The following is a 22,503-nucleotide window of genomic DNA, read 5'->3' as shown; positions in this document are numbered from 1 at the left end:
CGAACCAACGTAAGAGCTAGACAAACGAATAAAACAATTAACATATTATTCATGTAACAGCATCTTAACCGCTCATTACGCTGGTCTAACCGTTTTCTATTAAACTATATAATACATATTATGCATTTCAGATTGCTCAAATTAAATCATATACATTACAAACCTTGTTCCCCTGTCGACTGTAGCTAGAACCATTCGTTTTTGTACAATTTAACTATATTCTTCTCTCCCTTTTCTCCGTTAGCATTAGTTTTCCGTTTTCTTCCGTCTCTTTTGCACATCAAGTTGTTTACCGTTACATCATTCACTTCCGGTCACATAGAAAGTTACCAAAATAAAAGCACAAATGTCATATTACGTGAATATGAGATAGCTTTACATATTCGCCGTTACAATTGTGCATTAAATTGTAAATTAAATATCACACCGGGATTTTCGGCGTTTTTAATTTGTCATCTTTAAAATGACATCTTTAATTTTTAAAGGTATAATTAAAGGATGTATAAAAGTCCGTGATTTGGGGGTCTAAACGGCTTTATCGTCATCATCATTCAGACGGGACTGACATATGTTTCGTAGATTTTAGACTGGCAAGGCATCTACAACAGTTAAAAGACGGACAATCGGTTTGGAGTTTACTTTGAAAGGACTGGCCGGAAGGGTTTTTTTTTTTTCTCGCGCCTATCCCGGTTACTTTGATGCGCGAGGCTGGTGGAGCGCGAGAAGACGCCGCAGAGTTAAGAGAAAACTGATATGAGGAGGGGATTTTCAAACCTAAATGTCAGTAGAACACTTGAAGATTCAAATAACGACTCTTTGAAGCATTTTCTTTTTTTTTTTGGCAGTAATTGAAGTTCAGTTTCCTAGTAGTCTCCCAGTGATGTGTGGGAAAGCTTTAGAAAGCTCGCACGCAGGTCTTGTTGTTCAGGTAAAACCTGCCGTTTAACCTCTCTGCTGGCAACAGCTGCCAATAACAGTTACATTGCTGAGATTTTTCTCACGTAACTCATAAACGCTGCTGTCACAGAGTACGTAAGATCTGAATTAGTGCCACTGACTACATTTTCTTTCTAGAACAGGTACTATACACACACAGAAGAGAGCTAACAAGCTTTCATTATCTCCTCTCTAGTTTTCTTGCGCCCTTTCCTCAGTGGTAGGCAATGGGTGAACCTGCTGAATTACTGCTCATCAGGGACCAGTATGAGCTGGCGTTTCATTCTTTGAGTCGTGGACTGGCTGCTGAAGAGGCAGAGAAAAGAGCCGAGGCCCTCGAGTATTACAGGAAGGGTCGGCTGCACCTCACTCAGGGACTGGAGGTTCCCACTGGAGGGCAGCAGGGAGCGAACTGGGACACAGCCCGGCGGCTTCAACAGAAGATGAGGGATACTTTAAAGACAATTGAGAACCACCTTTCTGACCTGGAAACATCTCAGCTTACTATAACAGCAAACCAGAGAGACCAGCTGTTGAAGGATCTTTCTGTTCCCCAACTTTATCCAGACCTGGCACCTAACGGCCAGCCTCCCCAAAACTCTGTCCACCATCTCTACCCCACCATACCTGCTACCACCCACAACATTGTCCCAACCCCCAACACAGTCCCTGTCAGTCCTGCGACCCCTCCTGCTCCAGACACACTCCCTGCAGTGGTTTCAAAAACTATAGCCATGGCCAGTCCAGCAGAGCAGCCTCCAGCATACACACCACAGCCCACAGATGGGCACCGTATCCTGGCTTATGCTCCTGTTGAAGGTGGCTTTTGTCCAGGAAGACAGACTGCAGCAGTAGCAGGAGAAAATGGAACTGAACTGCTGTGCATCCCTTCCGGGGTGCAGCTGTTTTTTGTGGCACCAAACGGGCAAGTCAGCTCACTCTCCTCTCCAGGCTACCTTCGCATCATTGTGGTGAACAGTCAGCAGGATTCCCCTGCTGAAAAACCTGCAGTGTTTTTACATGTAAGTATATTTATTGTTAAGTGTATGTTAACCTGTGAGAGTGTGTATTTTAGAAAAGCATTTTTATTTTGGGCGTGTGTCCTGAAGAGCAAGCAGGTGTGACCTCAGGGGAATTGTTTCTTCTGTTTGAGAAGCCTTTCATAACTCTGAGTCAAAGAAATGTTCCTCTTACAAATGATGACGTGTTTTTGACACATTCCTTAACCACTTAAAACACAAGAGAAGTTCCCTACAATAATAAATACACCTTTTAAATGTATTTTTTTATGTACAAGTCGAACAAGACAGTGTGGGACTCATGTTTCATATTATAATTTATGCTATATGCAAGGTTTACGTAATTTATACTTACTTTTTATAGTAATGTAGTGTGAGAAAATTAAAAGGTGCCACTTTTATTAGTAAATTATGGTATTATAAAGTCTTAAGTTTTTTTGTAGACTGCAATTTATGGATATGTTTAGTTCAACAATAAGTATGTGTGTCTACAAAATGTTGGAACTGAATGCTAAAAAGGCAGTGTTGTTAACTGATTTCTTACACCTTTTTTTTTTTTTTTAGCAACAAATGGTGGATTAGATGTATTTCTTTTCTGAAAAAAGGCCTTTAACATTTTTTAAAAAAAATATTAAAATAGTTACATATTAAGTTTTAATCATGCCACCAATTGATAGATTGCCCAAATGCTTCACCCTCAGCTTGCAATCCCATCATTGTTGTTACACTGAAACAGCAATGTTGCAGATGAAATTGGTTGCTGAAGTACAAATGCTTATTATTTATTAGACTCTTAAATGAATAACAGTCTAGTTTTCATTTAACAGAAAACTAGACTGTTTCATTTGAGACTTATTATAGCTTGTTCATCTATAGAGCAGATATTCGTTGCTTAATCTTTCCTGTGCAACAGTGTGATTTTATCTACTTTATATCCATTCATATCCTTTTTACTTTGTGCTTTCTGGCAACCTTCTGTGTGATGGCTTTTGTATTGAGTTTATATAAAATACCAATCTATTCTGGCACCTTTACAAAGCCTGTATTATGCTGTGCTGTAAACTGCACTGCAACCCATGACTCTTGTTTCCCACCCGACCAGGCTGGTAGGCTGCTCCTGTATTCTGTCCTTGCTTTGTTTTGGGCCAAGACAATGGTCCCATTAACAGATGACTCTGCGCTTCTGTTGTATTGCTGTTCAGTGTCCTGTGCCCTCACAGGGGTCATGTTATCAGCCGGCATACCAGTGGTACGATGCAGCAAGTGTCTGTATTTTGCCTCAGTTGAGAAGTGACATTAATCCTGAATCCTTAAATCCTACAACGTGTCTATAAACAGACTAGAGGAAATTGTAAATACTTGGAAATGAGAGTACAGTTTTATGCTCAAAAGAGAAAAAGAAAGCACAAATCCTTGGGAAACCCTTCAAACCAAATCTTATAATATCTTCCAGTGAAGTTATTTGATGAAATAAATTGCATATGGGACATATTCCCCCTCATGGAAACAAACACTCAGCAGATGTTGTCATTTCTCACTCTCTGTGTCATATTAAAGATTTCAGGTTTCTGTTATAAACAGCAGATGTGGATCTAATTTCAAGGACTCTTAACATTCATCACCTACATATTTTAATGTCATTGTGTTTTCCAGGTATGCGATTGGATGTACCCACTGACAAAAGACACCCCAGTGCTGCTGGCTAACTCCGGGATCTTTATGTTCCCTGACTCCTTGGCAGAAATGCCAGGGTGCTATGCGGGTATAGTGTTGTCTTCTGAACTGCCTCCTGCAGACCTGCAGACTTTTCAGGACCTCCTGTCACAGCTTGCTGAATTCAGGATCCAGGTCAGCTTTTACTTCCTTTAGGAAACAAATGCAAGGGTGTGTATGTGTTGGAGCGGAGCTTTGGTGCAATTTTTATAGGATGTTTCTCCTGGTTTGGAAACAGAAAGACCTTGTAGGTAGTAGCTCCTGATGGCGCCTTGGAAATTTTATACATACATATACTGTCAATTTGCTAACTAGTACAGGGAAGATGAAGCTTTTTGAGGTCTGCTATTTATTTGTGCCCAAAAATGATCATTGGGTATGTGAGGGTGTAATGATTTTATCTCTCCATTTTTACCTGTCTTATTGTCTCTATCACAAAGGTTAGCTGTAAAACTACCCAAAACTGTCAAACTGAATTAAAAGCCTTGTGAAACTCTACATTCAAAGCAGTTTGTTATATTGTGTCCATGCATTTAAACAAGCCCTGATTTAATAACTGGAAACGATGCAAAACAAACTCAGTGTCTTAGTGAGTTGTCTTAGTAAAAGCATTAATTGAACCTTTTTGTGGAAACTGAAAACTCATGTTGTGGCTGGTTTAAGTTGTTACACTAGATATACTAGAAACACATTTTTCTTTGACACTTCTTTGACACAGGAGGAATGAAGTGGTTATGTCATGTTGTAGGTAAAAAAATATGCCAACTCTGTTTGGGCGTACTTTTTTTTTTTTTTTTTTTAAAGCAACCCACCCACTGTTTTTGTCCCTTGACTTAACAGGGTCCAGAGGGCACAGAGTCAGAGGTAGTCAACTTGAGTACGAAAGTCCCCCTTAATCCCACAAAAGAGCAAGTAGAACCGACTACATCAGCAGGAGAGCAGGAAAAACTACCACTTCCTGGATGGAGTGAGAAGATGGGTCAAGGAATCTTGACAGGTGAGTTTATAAGCAAGAGTCCTAATGAAGGGGAAAAAAATAACTTGTATATATCCCTTCAAAGTGTTGTATTGAATTCTTATACATTAGACATCCCTCTGTATAAAAAAATGCCCACTAGTGGGTGTTGTTTATCTTTGTAATGCCCTTCAGTGCTTCAAAGAAAATGTTGTTGAAATAGCTTTCATATAGTTTTATTAGAAATTTTTTAAATGACAGTTTCTTTGCTGTTGTACATTCACTATCTCAAATATATCTCCATAGGAGCGCTTCGGTTGAGTGATTCACTGATAAAAGGAGCAGAAGCTACTGGTAGGGCCATTCACAAAGGAGCAGCCAAGATTCGAGACCAACTCACACCTGAAGAGACTCCTTCAGAGGTCAGCCCCAGTACCACCAAACGTCTGGAGATGGCCAGAAAGGCCACTGGGGGTGCTGTTCGAGTCAGCCAGTTCTTGGGTGAGCACTACTTTGAAATAATCCAAGACATCATGTTTTTAAGTCATGGAATCTCTGAACTCTACTTCCAAAATAATAATGATTACCTTTCTGTATCTTTAGTGAATGGTGTAGGCACAGTGGCAGAAAAACTGGCAGAAAAGATGGCACCTCATGTGAAGAAACATGGTGCAAAACTGGTTCCAGAAGCTTTGAAGAAGAAAGAAGACGGCCAAGCTTCCAAAATGGATGGAGCCAAGTTTGTAGCGGTCAGCACTGTGCATGGTATGTACAAGACTTCAGGATGTTCACAACAAGGTTACAGTGCAGTAAAAAAAAAGTACTGAAATGAGTGGACTTGTTTCACATTTACCAAAAAAAAAAACATCCTGATGATTCTCAAGACTTTTGGAAAAATATTCTGTGAATTGATGAGACAATTTTTTGGAGGGTTTGAATCCTCTTGTCTGCCATAAAGCTAACATAGCATTAGTAAAAAGAAGATCATACTATTAGTCAAACATGGTGGTGGTAGTGTGATGGTCTGGAGACTGGTTTGATGCTTCAGGACCTGGAGAACTTGATGGAAATCAATTATGCTCTGTATTAGAAAATCTTGAAGGAGAATATCAGGCCATCAGTTCACATCCTGAAGCAGAACTGTGTTTGAGTTATGCAGCAGGACAGTGACCTGAAACTCACCAGCAAGTCCACGTCTGAATGATTAAAACCCCCCAAATAAATGTCTTGAAGTGCCATAGTGAAAGTCTGAACTTAAAGCTAACAGAACCAGTTATTAGGTTTAGAGGGCATTTACTTATCTTTGTCCAATATTAAAATTTGATTGATGATCTGAAACAACACCTGCGTGACAAATATGCAAAAACTCAAGGAGAGGGCAGATGTTTTTTCAAGACACTAAATGTTAATCAGTTAAAAAATTGTGCATAGACTGATACAATTCTCATATCATCACTAGCACTAACTATCACATTAAAGTTCTAACGTATAAGGTTTCTAAAATCGGTGATATTTTGAACTAGGTTTGGCTACCATTTGGTCCAGTCTGGAGACTGGAGCAAAACTTGTTGGGAAAAGTGTGGCAGCAGAGACGGTCTCAACTGTCACTTACAAGTAAGTTCATATATTTTAATTAATTCATGCTTTAGTATCATGAGTGGATTAATGTTATCTTTTGTTTCCATCTTGTTTCTGAACCTGTTTGGTCATTTTAAACATCAGTACCAAGCTGGATCAGAAACCAGTCTGATTCTTACCTACTTTGCCTCTTTCTTCTTGGGATGGTGGTGCTCTGACCTGCTTTTCACACCTATTTCTTTTCAGATTTAGGGGCTTAGAGAATCTTTTAAACTTGTCCAGAAACATATGACTGCACAGCGGACTAAAGGAAAAGGCTTGTAAACTAACACGTGTACCTGCTCAACCCTTTCATGCACACAGCAGTAAACTGTCAACAAGATAAATACAACAACATAACGCGGAACTAACTTAATCAAAATGGCATTTCTTAGTCATACATGTCAGACACAGAAAGTATGTGTTTTGGTTTCTGTTTTGACTCTTTGTAATTTAAAACCTTGCCTAAACAGGATACGTAACAGATTGGGTGTTTCCTTTGCTCTAGCCCCATAAATGCAACACTGCTTTTATGCTTCGTGTCTAATTCCCTCTGTGTGTTATTCAAAGAACAGTAATGGCTTTGAAAACATAGGTGACCTACACTCAGTGATATGTCTGAACACCTTCTGTGTAGACAAATACATCCCTGGAGTTGGTGCTACTGGGCTAATGTTCTGTTTGAGCTGTGGCTTCTGTGTAGACACAATATAAATATCAGGTGTCTTTCTGGGTCTGTCCATGTTACTGTTACATGTCAGCTTGTGCTGGGTGGTGATGCTTATGCTCTTCATACTATTTATCTGTAGATATTTTCCATAGTTTGTTGTTAATAAACAGCTATAAATAATGATATGACTGTGTTTTCCTAATTCTTTTGTCTTTTTTATGTGAATGACTGTAGTAAACAAACTTGCCCCAGATTTCAATTCACATGCTCATTAAATTTTCTTCCATCACACAACTCTACCACCATTTCTGTAACCTCACCACATTAATTGTGGTGAAGGTACGGCAACAATGCAGGCGAAGCCACAGACACTGGTCTCCAGTCGGTGATCAACATTGGCGTGACTGCAAACAACATCGATAATGTAGGCATCAAAGCCTTTTTCAAGAAGGCCGGCAAATGCACGGTCAAGGAATTGGCCGCAAAATCAAATGAAGAGAAAAAGTTGCAGAAGGAAGTACAAGAGGATGAGGCTGAGGCAAAAGATGTACAGAAGAACAAGGAAGAAGAGAAGAAAAAATAGATTTCCAGTGCATCTTAATGCCTTCCTGCATGTTTTATCTTTGATAGGGATCTTATGAAAAATAGACCTTTCAGTTCTTTGCTATATTTTGTCATGTCCATGTGAACATACTAGAATTAATTTAACACTGAATGGAGTTTTGCTTCTAATTTTAAGTTATTTAAGTCTGTGTTTTATTTATATACAGATATTAAGATATTCATGTTATATGTACAGATAGTCTTCAGCCTTGAATGTATGTATTCTTTTACTAATGTGATTAAACGTTTTTAGGCGCATTTAAGCAAGAGATGAATTTATAAAATGTCTGTCAGGAAAACAGAAAAGCAACAAACCAAAAACTCCTGCGCCCTTGTCGACGTTTCCTGATAAGCTGTGCCAAAAAAAAAAAGGTCGTCTGCCAAAAACTGCACGTATTTAAACTATGAATAACTTGTTGGTCTATAATATGTGAAACATATGTCACATGTATCCCTCGTGGAGGATATCAAGTCATCTTGAGCCACAAACAACATTCGTGTAACAAGGTAGAAGCGTCTGTTTTTGGCAGTGACTTCTATATATCCTTAATTTTTCCAGTTATAAAAATCTGGTTGATATTAAAAACGTGTTTTTAAGAGTAATCTGGCCAAGAGGATAGCAGATATTGCAACAAATATAACAATAGTTCTGTAAACATACTTTAAGTGGACAAAATGGACCGGGTTGGTTATAATGTAAGTACAATAGAGGGAGTTATAAAGATACTTAAAAAAACATCTAATTTTATGATTTGATATATAACCCCTTTGTAAACCCTGTTCACGGAGGTCTCTCTACCAAGATACGTAAAGATATTCCACATAAAAAACACAAATAAAAAACACAAAAAACACTGGATATCATTTTTTGGCACGCGATCACTTTTTGGCACAACACCGGAAACGGCGGTTTCCGTAGAAACCCAAACAAAGCTTGGATTTTTTTCAGAAACATGGCTAAAGCTAGCGAGGACTGTAAATACGCGTTGGCACGGCTGCAGGTAGAACTGGAAAAGGAGAGGGGGATGAAGTAAGTCTGAAATAACAACAGAAAGACCTTTTTTGTTTGTTTAAATAAATGTTAACTTACACACTGCAAGAATAGTATAATTTAGTTCTTGGTCGTAGAGAAATGCTTGAAGAGTCAGTGTCTGATCTGCGGAGTACCACGAGTGAACTCCAAGAAAGACTGCACAGTGTTGATGGGGAAGGTAAGCAAAATTAAAGTGACTGGTAGAATTGGTTGGTCAATTGGTTGACTAAATATCCGTGCTAAAGAGCGCTTGAACAGGTGTAATAAACTGTCTAGTGAGTGTATGTGTTTAAATGTATGTTAGCTTGAGTACTGTTTACCACATGATATTACATTAGGACCTCCAGAAAAAAAAATAAAGGTCAGACATGGTTCTCTTTTTGTTGTCGGTAATGTCTTCAGTCCTCAAAAGGACTATATTATGATGGTTTTCTATGTTTCTGCTGATGTATCAGGAAATGAGTGGAGGACAAGGTATGAGACACAGGTAGAGCTAAATGGGCAGCTGGAACGGCAGATCTCACTCATCCGTGAGAGACTGGAAGACATAAGAGGAAACCCTGTGGGTAAGTTCTCAGGCTTTCAAAAAACTTTACTGTGAAAGCACATTCATTATGTTGCAGTTTTTTCACAAGTGTTTGTAAGTAACAACACTATACCTCTGTGTATAGTGTGGTTATCTTTCTCCAGATCAAGAGTAGTGTCATCTGCAAAAACTCTTTTAAATATATGAGCTCAACATTTCCAATACATGAAGCATTTGTGATGATGATGTTGCTCGTGTAAAATAGGCAACTTGGGAGGAAAATATTTATTTTTCAAATAAACTCTCTTTTTCCATTTAGTGCAATAAATAAGACAAGATGGAATACTTCCACCCATCTCGAGAAGTTTTTTTTTTCAGTATTATGCATACACACATAATACTCAAATGCTCTTGCTTTTTTTTGCAGACCGACTGGCTTCTATTCGGTCGTATGAGGACATGCCAGTGGTGAGCGCAAATGTTCATTTTCCACTGAGGGTTTGTCTTTATCAGTTTTGTTAAATTTGATATTTTTTTTCCAAGGACAGTTTGACAAAGCGAGAGGGAGCTGCAAGTGTAAGACAGAAGCACGCGCCACAAGATAGAGCCAGAGATGCAGAATCGGTTAAAGAGAGTGGACAGCACAGGCAGAACTGTTTGGCCAGCTGCTCTCTATTCTCCTGCTGATGCAGGATGAATAAGCCAGAGTTTAATCACAGCGCTGTAATCACAGGATTACAAACCATGGGAGAGTAATACACACTAATTACAATACTTTAAGGCACACCAAAGGTTGCACAATACAGTCTAAATATGTGTGTATTTCTTAGAGCAGTGCTAACAGATGCTTATTAGTGTAACCAAGGAAACAATATTGCATACTGGAAGTCTTTAGACAAACTGAGCATGACAGTATGAGAGAGTGAGCATGTGAGAGGAATGTTATCACGATACTGTTAATATGGAGGTAAATGAAAGTGTTCTGGTAAAGTAAGCAATACAAGAGCATGCTACTATGTCTAAAGCTCTAAAGAATGAGGCTAAGAATATTTCTGATTAGTGATCTCAGTGCCTCAAATGCATCCTCTTAGTGGCATACAACTCTAACACAATTAATGATTAGGAAGAAAAAAAATGTGATCTAACCAAGCAGAAAAGAACACTTGGCTGATCCGAAGACATCAGACTGATATTCAGAGAGTGGTACTCATAGATTTCAAGTATTGCAACCTTAAAACACTCTCCTCTCAGGTGCACAATGAAAAGAAGCAGACTGTTCCAAACCTAGAAAATTGCAAAGGTCTTACTGGTCTTTTCTGGGCTATAAATCTTACCATTTCACAGGGCTAATGTGTTTATATGGTTATTAAAATACGTATGAGCTCAGTCCATTTTTGTACTCGTGTTTTCTGCATTAACGATGCTGCTATTGTTTGATCCCGTCAGGCAGCACAGTGCAATTCAAGAACAAATTGATTGGTAATTCAGCAGCGTGACACCCTCGTACTCTGTGGCCTCTTTGTCGTGATTTGTTTCTAATTAACGGGAACGCTTTGGCACAGGAAACACTGAGACAACGTCTGAAGCTCCTGACCGGGGAGAAATCTGACCTCCAGAGTCAGCTAATGGATTGTCATCTTCAAATTGAACAAGAAGGAAAGGTGTGACTCCTAGCTGTCCCTTTTGACATAGAACAGTGAGAGGGATTGTTTGAGGTCACAACGTCTGCTGTTCTACTTATGTTTTGTTTTTTTTAATTTCTTAGACAAGCAGCTTTAGTTTTTTCCAGGTAATAAATAGTTTACTTGTGAGTAGCCACCATTAGCAGTGGATTGAGAAAGATTTAGTTTTGTTTATTGTTCTGCTCAACAAAGAGAGAGATATTCGCTGAATGCTGGTTTAGCAAACGACACGTGCAGTCAGTAATCCCTGTTGCTAATTAACATTGAAGACTTGAGAAGTGCACACACAAACATACACACATTGTACCCACGAGCAGATAGATTATTGCCTGATAGAACAAGCGTGGCTCATGAATACAAATTTGTGACGGTATAGCTTGCTGTTTTTTCCAAATTTCAGGCTTTTCATAAAACCAATGATGAGAGGCGGGCATACCTGTCAGAAATTGCTAAGGTAAGCAGTCACAATCTTAAGCAAATACCCGTTAACGACTAATCCTTGACTGCTAAACACATGCTCTGGTAAGTGTTACAGTAAGTGTTATACTTCTAATGACATACTCTGCATACTGTGTTTCTGCTTTTTTCATGCAGCTCTCATTTATTCTCCTGTTATATAACAGGTCAGTCTGCTCAGGCAAAAAAGGAAGTCAAGGACTTTCCTCTGTATGTTGCAACAAAACAGGTTTCTGCAGAGCGCAAGCTGAAGTGAAACTGTGTTTTAGAGACCATAGGTCACAGTTACTGCAGCTTTACATCATGTGTCTACAGCAGGGATGTCAAACTCATTTTACATCATGGGCCACATATAGCACACTCTGATCTTAAGTGGGCCAGACCAGAAAAGTACATTTAACTGAAGATTTAATCACTGAGATGTCTTTAATGTACAAAAATGTCAGTTTAATGGTGCATTTACGTTTTTCTTCATAATAATGTGTAAAATTACAGAAAAAGGTTCTGGTAGCTCATTGCTTGCCCAGCTGTAAAACTGATGAAAATAAAGTTAAAAGTTCAAAATCTATGCACTTCTTCACATTTTTCAAAGCCTTCCAGTGAGCCAGATTTGAGTCTTTACTGGGCCAATTCCTGCCCACGGACCTTTTGTTTGACACTCCTGGTCTAGAGTGGACTTGAATTACTAATCGGTTCTCTTCTCCTACAGCTGTCATCTACCCATGAAGCTCAAAGAAGACAGTACTTTGCACAGCCACAGAGGGCACCAGAGAGCAAACAAATGAGGTCTGTGAAGCACAAGGCCCACAGATTATGGACAAAATAACATAAACTGCAGCGCAATAACATGCTTTATAGAATGAATGCAGAATGAGCTTCACTTATTAATTTGGGAGGAAGCAATACATGTGTCACTGAAATCAGTTTTCCCTCAACTCCTTAACTGTGTATTCATGCTTGACAAACAATTCATGCTGTAAATAAATAAATAGATTCTGACATTTTCTAAGGCTATTATTGACATAATGACTGTTAGATAAAGCCACTGACATTGTTGTTTTAATCAAAGCAATTTTGGTAGATATAAATTGTACTTTTCTCCCTTTCATCTCCTGTTGCTTAGAGGGAAGCAGACTGGCAGGAAGGCAGAGGCTGATTCTAAGAAAGGAAAAGAGGGAGGAGAAGAAGATGGTGGCGAGGCCTTTGTGAAAGAAAGAGGAGGAGGTGATGGTGGAAGAATAGCAGAGAGAAAAGGAGAGAAGAAATTACAAAGGAAAAGCAGGTTACCCACGCTTAAGCACAACCCGAAGCACGATCCGTAACCCAAACTTAGTCATGTTGCTTTTGGTTATGCTTTAGTTCACATTGCGACTGATTATGTTGAAATACTGCAGTTTCTACACTAACCAGCCACTTAATTAGGTACACTTTGTATTGTCCAGTACTCAGCTGGACCTCCTTTTTCTTTAAGAGCTGCCACAATTCTTTATGGTATTGATTCAACAACCTGCTAGAATAATTCCTCACAGATTTTGGTCCTTTTTGCATCATGCAGTGGCTGTACATTTGTTGGCTGCACATCCATGATCTAAATATCCCATTTCACCACAACTCAAAGTTGCTGTACTGGATTGAGATCTGGTGATTGTTGAAGACATTTGAGTAAAATTTGAGGTGATTTGAGCTTTGTGACATGATGCAGTGTCCTGCTGCAAGCAGCCATCAGAAGATGGGTACACAGTGGTCATAAACAGATTATTAGCAACAACACTCAGGCAGGCTGTGGTGTTTAAACAATACAGCGCTGATACTAATTGACCCAACGTGTGCCAAGAAAATATCTCTCACACCATTACACCACCTCCAGCAGCCTGAACTGCTGACAAAAGGTATGATGGATCCATGCTTTCAAATTGTTTATACCAAATTCTGATGCTGCCAGCTAAATGTTTCAGTGGCAAGACTCATCTTGCCAGACGACATTTTTCCTATCTTCTGTCGTCCAATTTTTGTGAGCCCTTTTTCGATTCAGTTAAATTTTATTTATATAGTTCTCAGTCATCACAAGGCACTTTATATTGTAAGGTTGAGAGCCCACAGTAATACAGAGAAAACCCAAACAATCAGAAGGAACCCCCATCAGAACCAATTTTGAGGGAGGGGCAACCACCTGCAGCAGCTGGTTGGGGGTGAGGGGAGGGAGACAGGACAAAAGACACGGTGTGGAGAAGAGCCAGAGATTAATAATGACTAATGATTAAAAGTAAAGTGGTGGATAAACACATAATGAGCAAGAACAGGTGAATGAATGAGAATTGCTCAGTGAATCATGGGAATCCCCCAGCAACCTAAGCCTATTGCAGTGCTGCAGTGGGAGGATTCAGGGTCACCAGGCCTGATCCTAAAATCAGAGAGGGTGTCTGTCACCAAAACAAAATCAGAACCGCAAGTAAGATAGCAGTCTGAGTGCTCTATGTGGTACTATGAGGTCTTTGATATGAGATGGACCTTTAGATTTGATTCGGGATTTAACATGGAGCCAATTAAGAGGACCTAAAATGGGAGAAATACTGTCTTTCTCTTGTCAGGACTCTTGATGCAGCATTTTAGATCAGCCAAAGGCTTTTTAGGGAGTTTTTAGGACATCCTGATAATAATGAATTACAGTAGTCCAGCCTAGAATTTGTTTTTCCAGCATTACTCTGACACAGGATGTTTCTAATTTTAGAGATGTTGTGCAAATGCAAGGAAGCAGTCCTACATATTTGTTTAATATGCGTATTGAAGGACACATCCTGGCCAAAAATAGCAAGTAATACCATACTGAGGTGCGGTATTCTACTTCAGTAGCTCGTTTGCTTCAAGGTTCAACGTGTTGCGTGTTCAGAGATGCTCTTCTGGTTATTTGAGTTACTGTTGCCTTCAATTTGAAGAAGTCCATTCTCCTCGGACCTTTGACATCAACAAGACATTTTCAACCTGAGAACTGCTACTCATTGGATATTTTCTCTTTTTCTGACCATTCTCTGTAAACTCTCAAGATGGTTGTGTGGGAAGATCCCAGTAGATCGGCAGTTTCTGAAATACTCTCTGGCACAAACAACCAGGCCACATTCAAAGTCACTGAAACCACCTTTATTCCCCATTCTGATGCTCAATTTGAACTTTGGCAGATCAATTTGATCATGTCCATATGCCTAAATGCTTTGAATTGCTGTCGTGTGATTGGCTGATTAAATATTTGTGTTAACAAGCAGTTCAGCTGGCATACTTAATAACATGAATGTGAATGTATTTTGTTTTTTCTGTCCATTTGCTGCAGTTGGTATTGTGTTTTTATTTTTGTATTTTTTTTCATTTGATAAGGTAACCACAGTATTAACCTGATGTCAAGCTATAAAAGGCTACATTCACAACAAAGTGTGGGCTTAGTGTTTTCTTACGTGTTTCTTTGAACAAGGAGATGAATTATTTAAAAAGAGAAATGTTTCAAATATGGGTTTTTAAACTTTTGTGGCTAAGGCCTTTATTTCAGGACAGGAAACAAGCTGAAGGCTTTGAGTCTAGTGTGCTACAAGCCTGCCAAGTTGAACATTTCTTGTGTCACTGCAGTTTTTTTTAACACCTCCTACGATTCACATTACGTATGCAGCACCACATCACCGCTCTCGCTGTTTGTAGTTTCTCCACAGAGCAAACAGTCACCCATGTCCCACCTACTGACCACCTTTTCAAATGTGGGTGTCAGAAAACTATCGATATGAGATGAAGTAGTGAATAGGAAAAAAACAACAAAAAAAACAAACACCAGGAGTACTGCTTCAGTTGTATTTGTGAAACGTGTAGGATGGTTTCAGTTCTTCTCAGCCTTGCTGAATTACACTGAATTAAAACAAAATCACAAAGCGGACAACATGGTGCCATAGGCATAAATTGTATAATTTAATTTTTTTGTCCTGTCCCTGTAAATCCTCTGAAAAGTATCGCCTGATCAGCTCGAGTCCTAATGCTTCAATTTCCACGGGAGGAATTTGTTTATTGAGCTGGTATTTACTTTTTGATATGGCTGACTTGGTGTACGCTTCTAAGTGTGATCCACAACAGCTTGTTTATCTTAGATTCATGACTTCATTTAGACATAGCCAGTTCACATCGCCTCATGAAACACTGAGCACATTTGCAGTGTACCACTCTCTCCTTCTAACTAGTCTCTAGTCTTCTGCCATCTCAATTTCACGTATAAGCTTTTTTAATTTATTACAACTCAATGCGTCTTGCCGATGAATCACACAGCCACAGAGGAACTACCCAAATATCTTCTCCTGACAGGTGAAAGAGAATGACAAATCACAACAGCGACTCTCAAAACACAATGATTCACAATACTGCTGCATTACTATGCTAATTCATTTGGCTCGCGCACTTTTGTGGTAGCACACGTGTTCACACACCCTTCTGTGTAGTGTGAAAGCATTGCATCAAAATACATTAATCACAGGTTGTAAATTGAAAGCAGGTTTTAATTACTCCAGATGAGACTTCAATATCAGTTATCAGTCCATAAATCCATCCAATTGAGCTTCAGCTTCTTTATCATAACCTCACAGAAGTGTATTTGCAGAAGTGTTCTACATCGTGCCTTTTTGTGTTTTTCTAACATTTGAATGAAAACGTGGCCGTTATGCACATTACTGAGAAAAGGAGCTTGGCATAAAAATATGTTTTTATGATTGTAAAACTGTCCACTTACATACATAATATACAAATAAAATCATACATGCCCACATGGAGGCTTAAAAGTCTTAACCACACACACTTCTCTTTATATCTGCTACGAGTCATGCTGTGCTACGCTTCAAGAGTTGGCCTCTATGAAGAATTGAAGAAATGAAGAACTTACCTAATTAGTATGGATGCAGTATTTCCAAGCTTATTTCATTCTGATTTTGTTCCACCCGGTCTGTAATTAGTCAGTGGCACTGGTGACACAAATGTAGATGGAAGCAATATATGTTTGAAATGCTTGATTACTATGAAATGCTGCTTGCTAACTGCAAGATACTGTATGATCCTAAGACAAACAGAGCTGCTTTCACAGTGTACCTCACATTTTGTCAGTTCTAATATCAGATATGTTTGTTTTAAGTCTACCACAACACCAAAATCCATTTCTCTGCGCTCTCATCTGTTATTTGAACAAAATGTGGAAATTTATAAATCTGACATATCTGACTCTCTTTTGAAAATCACATTATGTCTGAGAGTGTCATCTCCTCTCTGTTTGTGACGCACACCAAGTCCCCAAAATAGAAAAAAAATTGTGGGTGTGTTTTTTTAAATTATTTTATTTTAAATGTATTTATTTGTCTTTCACTCTCACACAGTAAAGAATTCATGGGCACTCACAGGCCACTTTATCAGGTACAAGTACTGGGTTGGACCCACATTTACACACATTGCTCTCAACAATGCTTATTTTGTTGTGGCGCAAATTCAGCAAGGTGCTGGACACGTTCCTCTGAGAGTTTGTACCATATTGACAGGATAGTGTCACACAGTTGCTGCAGATTTATTGGTTGCACATCCATCATAACCTCCTTAAACTACATCCCAAAGGAACTTTAGTGGACTGAAATCTGGTGACTGTTGAGGACATTCGAGTGCACTGAACTCATTGTCATGTTCAAGACACCAGTTTGTGTTGATCTGAGCTTTGGGACACGGTATGTTATCCTGCTGGAAGGACCCATCTTCTGATGGAAGCAGCCATGAGAATATGGGAGCACTGTGGTCATAAAGGGATGATCATGGCTAGCATGGTAGGCTGTGGTGTTTCATTATCACACACAAAGACACAGAGAAAGACTCTGTATTATTACTGATGAAAGTGACATCATCAAAACATAACGCTGTAAATAAAATAAACGAATGGCAAAGATGTGAGAAATTGACGGCACCTTCTTGTTCTTCTTTTTTTTTATCATCATCACTGGCACATATAAATGTTAGATAATACGCACATGCATGTGTGTGGTTCATTAGTGAGTGGTGGAGTGGGATTTTTGTAGTCTCTGGAGTCTATGATGTAGGTCAGCGGTCTTTATCTCTTCCTGCACTGTGAGACTGGTTCCTGTCTTAACCTCAAATTTCAAAGCTCATAGGAAGAAACGAGACAGAAGCATCATTTACATCTCTCAGTTCTCTGCGTTGATGAATTCAGTGTAACTGAACCTCTTTTGAGCTCATCCATACATTTAATTCCCAAGAAAAAAAAGTCTTCATACAGCAACAACAGTAAGTCATTGTAGAAGAAATACAGCATGTGGGTTTGTGTATAGAGTTAAAGTATTACATAACAACCCACGTGCAAATGTGGGTTAAACACAATGCTGCATTTACGATCAGTTAAGCTATAAATAATGATTTATGTGAAATATGAGGAGGGAATTAAACTGGAAAATAATCACAGAAAAATATCTGTTTTCTCTCTTTACTGAGCACCACAGTGATGATTTAAAATGCCACAAAGCAGGGTTGACACCACCATCCACCCACCTCAGTTGACGCGTGCTTTTGAGGGGCTGGGTGGGGGTGCAGGACCAACATCCTCCCCAGCACGGGTGGGAAGCGTGTGGTTGCATCCTAATGAGGGGTGGGGGCGCCGAATGAAAATCACGACAGAGTGACGTGGAGGAGGAGAGAGAAAGGGTGGGTGTAAAAAAAAAAAACAGAAAAGAGAATGGGAGGGGAAGCAGCTGCTACCAAGTCCATTTCCAGTCCAGCCTCTGCTGCTTGCTTTCTCACAACGCGCACACAAGCACACACACGCACGTATTCACTGGTTTGGTGTGGTGGGGCACATCAACCGGACAACAAAGAGACGCACAGGGGGGGCTCACACACTGCAGCCAGGACAGCATCACATATCACCGGCGTCCAGTGTCAGGGACGAGCGCACTGAACTCCTTTCTCACATCTGCTGGGAATTAAAGCGTCAGTCAGACTGGAGGTGACCGTCACAGAAGCGTTAATTGCTCGCGTAGGTAAGCCTGAGCAGTTGCTTTTTAAAATTATTATTATCATCTCATACCAGCGTGATTAACTGTTTTATTTGTGGTTTGCTGCAAAGTCTTGAAACACACTTTTATATGTTTTTAACGAGTCTTTTTGGGACTGCAGAATATAACCTGGCATATTTTAATGATGGGCATCTATAACGGGACCGCGATGTTGTGTTTTAACTCCGGCCCAGGAGGGATGTTGGTCCAGCTGCGGCTCTTCTGAATATTTATAGGGCCAAATTAATAGGTTATTATCGATTCGTGACCGAGGCTCTCCAGCCATCTGCGCGTCACAGTAGCTCGGGCGCACTGTCACACACAGCGTGGGTCGTCAAGAAGCGCACTGTCCACTGCTCGGCTTAAGAGCACTTAATCTGTCATTAGTGGGGTATTTTGAGACAGTGCGCCAGCGACGGATACCGGCTGGCGGTTATATCAGCCTTCCGAACCTCTCTTGGGTCGGATATTCATTTTCGGCACCTCCTTTTCATTTGTTATTCGGTAGTTCAAACTTTATCTTCTCCCTCCCCTCCCCTCCTCTTTGTTGTTTCCCAGACAGTACTGCCGTACTTGTGAGCCTCGGTAGCGAAATGGAGATGGAGCATTTTGACGAGCGGGACAAAGGTCAGAGGCACAGCCGCTCTAGTGCGAAGATGAACGGTGTGCTGAGTCCCACACACAGCGCCCACTGCAGTCTGTACCGGACCCGGACCCTGAAGACACTGAGTGCGGAGAAGAGAGCCAAGAAAGTCCGCTTCTACCGCAATGGAGACCGGTACTTCAATGGGATTGTGTACGCCATTTCTGCTGACAGGTTCCGGACCTTTGACGCCCTGCTGGCGGACCTGACCCGTTCCCTATCCGACAATGTCAACCTGCCTCAGGGCGTCCGGACCATATACACCCTGGATGGGTCAAAGAAAATCACCAATATTGAACAGCTAGTAGAAGGTCAGTATAAATACATATGTATATCTGCGACAATTCAAAGCACTGAGACACACTTCCTCTCATCTATGACCTTATCAACATGTTTGTGGTTATCTAACATAATAGGATGCCTCTCTTCTACTCTCTAAAAGAGTAAACACTCCCTGACCTGTGAGCTGTGGTGTTATGTGATCTTCCCTTGCTCCCCCTCCTGCTGCATAGAGTAAGGTCACTAACAAGACTGTAAATGTAAAGTAAGAAGCCCCAATGATAGATAATATGAAACAGCCTGTACATGATACTTTTAGGGGGCATTTCTTCACACAAAAAAGCCTAACCCAGTGAGCACACTGTAGATGACTGCTTTAAGATTATGCAACTCATTTGATGGCCAGATGGCGGTCCAGATATCCGGTGTGTCAGCTCAGGTTATCTTGGTCTGTTTTACTCTCTAAAAGTTACAAGCCAATATCATTAGGTCAGGAGGGGTGAAAGAGGAAGAGCTCTAAGCTGTTGGCAGCAGGTTTAGATGATATGGACTGTTGATTATGTGCAAACAGTAAAGAAAAAAAAACAAACCTTTGACCTCAACATTGATAGGGTCCACTGACTCTGGCATAATTATCGCCTGAGATGGAAAGGTCGCTTCAGATCAATACAAAGCTGATCTGAGTAATCGCATTCGTCCAGTGATGAAACATCTCTATTGTGACGGGAGTGGCCTCCTCCAGGATTTAAAGGGCACCAGGGGTCACTGAATGGTTTGAGGGATCTGAAACCAATGTTAATCATATCCTTTATATGCACGTCGCTCTGAATATAGCAGAACAAATAAGAGTGTATATTTTTTTAAAGAATGGTGTTCACCCCTTCAGTAGAGTTTACCTTTAGATTCTCACCCAAATATATAGTTTTTACTCTTTATAATCTATTTCTTTTGCCAAAAGAAGCCTAAAGATTATCTCTTTTGTTTGGCTGTTTTCTAAATAATCCATCTTTGATACCCTCTCTTTTTTCCAACCCCCCATCCCAATAGGTGAAAGCTATGTTTGCAGTTCGACCGAAGCCTACAAAAAGTTGGATTACGCAAAGAACGTGAACCCCAACTGGTCAGTGAACGTCAAGGCTGCGGCAGCATCGTCCCGCGGGCTTCCGTCTCTGGGCAGCACCAAGACCACCGCCTCAGAGGGTCGCGAAAGCAAGGACTTCATCCGTCCGAAGCTTGTGACGGTGGTGCGGAGCGGAGTGAAGCCCCGGAAAGCAGTGAGGATTCTTCTGAACAAGAAAACAGCCCATTCCTATGAACAGGTCCTTACCGACATCACAGACGCCATAAAGCTCGACTCTGGAGTGGTGAAGAAGATCTACACGGTGGATGGCAAACGGGTGAGAATTCCTTACACGGTTCACTGATTTGTAGTTGTATGGAGTAAATAGAATTGCGCTTGCAGAAGATAAGCAGCCTGTTAGTGTTTGCATGGTATCAAAGAACATTAGACGTGGCTTTGAATTGGTTTTATTGTGGATGACATTGGCTGTTAGCCTGTATTAAATTCGAACTAAATCTCACAATGGAGCCAGTGGGAGATGTGTCACACATGATGAGTGTCTCCACTGAGAGACACACTCAGAAAAAGAGGGAGATATTATATGGCTGTTTTAGACTGGATTGGAGAAGGGAACTGAAGATCTATGGTCTGGTAAAGGAATCAAAAAAAGGGTGTAAATATTTAATGAACACGATCCTGAGCCTTTTATGAATGACGAACATTTTTGTCCCCGTTCACAGCCGGAGCTGTGTAGGGAAAGAGCGGCACAGAGACTGAAAGAGGTCAAATGAAGGGAAAAAAAAGAAATCTATGAATGGAGTCTGAGTTCTCACCCACGCTGCAGCGATGTGTGCCAGAAATCATAGTCATACCCCCCCTTGATAGTCCACCCACCTAACCCGCTTCCTCTCTCAGTGGGTGGGAGGCAGACACTATAAAAAGAACAGGGTTTAAACCAGTTGTGTACGCAGACGTAGTGTGTGTACGCGGATCACACATATTCCTCTCTTTATGTCTGAGTGGAAACAGCACTGGACTTGACCTGCGTGGCAGCCGTGTGAGATCAAGTGCTCTTTCTCACACCTGTGTGTCAACAAGAGGACGGTGCAGAGAGAAAGAGGCCGTCTCTGCCAGCGTGTCAGGTTTTAGCTTATACTTCTGACATGCTTTAACTCCCCAGTCTCTTCCTGTTTGCTTTCATGTCCCCAACTCCATCCCTCACGCCAGCCCACATCATCATCATCATCATCGTTTCTGTCTGTGCATCTGTCCATGCTCCCCCCGTCTCTCTCTCTGCCTCTCTCTAGGTCATGTCGTAAGTTATTGAATGCACCGCCAGCAGGAGCATCAGTTAAACAGATTGTACTGGATGTAAAGGGTGTCTGGCTACTTGGTGTCATACAGCTATCTCCTAATAGGGCGCTGTTTGACTCGTCTTAACAAATATTCTCTTTGCCTTGTGGTATTTTCATGCTTAATAGGCATTTTGATACACTGCGCTAGCATCTATCCCAACTCTAATCATTGATCTGCATGTGTTCGCACTGGTTTATGATCCCATTTCTGAAGCCACACTGTCTATTTAATGATCCACCGCTAACCCAGCAGGAAGTGACCTGCTGTTTGAACGCAGGCCCAGCCAATAACATCCTGGAATCGCCTTAAGAAACCTCCTGTCGGGGATTAAACTCACACTTTTGCCCAGTGCCCACTTCCTCTGCCACTGGTTACACTTATGTTGGAAATTACAGAATAAATTCTGCTCCTGCCACGTTCAGCCTTCTGCAATTTGAAGTAAGCGTATTACGGCTATGCTATTTTTAGTTAAAGTATTGATCGGCATGGTAACACGCACACTGCCAAATTAGCTGGGCTGGGCTGAGTGCAGATCCAGCTCCTTCGCATTTTTATGTCTGATTTTGTACGTAGGTGTCGATTAATGCCTGTGGGAGAGTTTGCGATTATGTTATTAAGAGAGGAGAAAAAGGGGAGAATGTGGGATTCAACTTGTAAGGTGGGAATTACTGGTGAATAAGCAGCGAGCAAAAGGGTTCAGAACATTTTTGCGTGGCTACAAAAAGGGGAACTCATTAAAGAAATTTAACCTCAGCATGTTTTTTTTTAAGTACCAATGAATGAACTATTATGTCTGAATAAGCATAGGAGTAACATTTTGGATAAATAATGGCAGGGGTTACCTAATGTACCTTTTGACATATCAGAAGTGTGCCAAAGGTAATTTCCTAAGGATAA

The 22,503-nt window shown here is 40.5% G+C and overlaps 3 protein-coding genes across 13 annotated transcripts in view; all 3 read left to right on the top strand.

The window, feature by feature from the left end:
• Nucleotides 1–694: 694 nt before the first annotated feature.
• sparta (spartin a) lies at nt 695–7,493 on the top strand (the record flags this gene model as incomplete). Of its 4 annotated transcripts, none has more annotated exons than XM_080867829.1 (8): nt 695–928; nt 1,133–1,958; nt 3,609–3,803; nt 4,509–4,665; nt 4,930–5,124; nt 5,227–5,388; nt 6,147–6,237; nt 7,250–7,493. In XM_080867829.1, exons 2-8 carry the CDS (start codon nt 1,164–1,166, stop codon nt 7,491–7,493), a joined length of 1,839 nt encoding a protein of 612 aa, XP_080723955.1. In that variant the 5' UTR covers nt 695–928; nt 1,133–1,163. The 4 variants fall into 4 exon arrangements, with proteins under 4 accessions (XP_080723955.1, XP_080723954.1, XP_080723957.1 ...); XM_080867828.1 differs by having other exon boundaries at nt 695–1,028; XM_080867830.1 differs by having other exon boundaries at nt 732–780.
• Nucleotides 7,494–8,455: 962 nt separating this feature from the next.
• Nucleotides 8,456–14,624, top strand: ccdc169 (coiled-coil domain containing 169). 6 transcript variants are annotated; one of them, XM_080867833.1, is made up of 8 exons: nt 8,456–8,543; nt 8,642–8,724; nt 9,002–9,112; nt 9,500–9,540; nt 10,635–10,733; nt 11,155–11,208; nt 11,920–11,996; nt 12,334–14,624. In XM_080867833.1, exons 1-8 carry the CDS (start codon nt 8,467–8,469, stop codon nt 12,530–12,532), a joined length of 741 nt encoding a protein of 246 aa, XP_080723959.1. In that variant the 5' UTR covers nt 8,456–8,466; the 3' UTR covers nt 12,533–14,624. The 6 variants fall into 6 exon arrangements, with proteins under 6 accessions (XP_080723959.1, XP_080723958.1, XP_080723963.1 ...); XM_080867832.1 differs by having other exon boundaries at nt 9,500–9,570; XM_080867835.1 differs by having other exon boundaries at nt 8,461–8,543; nt 8,629–8,724; nt 9,500–9,570.
• Nucleotides 14,625–18,021: 3,397 nt separating this feature from the next.
• dclk1a (doublecortin-like kinase 1a) overlaps nt 18,022–22,503 on the top strand; it is a 47,614-nt gene continuing 43,132 nt past the window's right edge. For 2 of the 3 annotated variants that reach the window (XM_080867486.1, XM_080867488.1), the window contains exons 1-3: nt 18,022–18,253; nt 18,827–19,222; nt 20,238–20,587. In XM_080867486.1, coding sequence (XP_080723612.1) covers nt 18,862–19,222; nt 20,238–20,587 — 711 coding nt within the window. In that variant the 5' untranslated portion in view covers nt 18,022–18,253; nt 18,827–18,861. Of the gene's footprint in view, nt 18,254–18,608; nt 18,730–18,826; nt 19,223–20,237; nt 20,588–22,503 lie in introns of those variants that run through there. The other variant, XM_080867487.1, reaches the window with a different exon arrangement.

The sequence above is a fragment of the Rhamphochromis sp. 'chilingali' genome (genome assembly GCF_963969265.1).
Source record: "Rhamphochromis sp. 'chilingali' genome assembly, chromosome: 19".
Taxonomy (NCBI): Eukaryota; Metazoa; Chordata; class Actinopteri; order Cichliformes; family Cichlidae; genus Rhamphochromis; species Rhamphochromis sp. 'chilingali'.
This window is presented reverse-complemented; position numbering and strand designations above follow the sequence as displayed.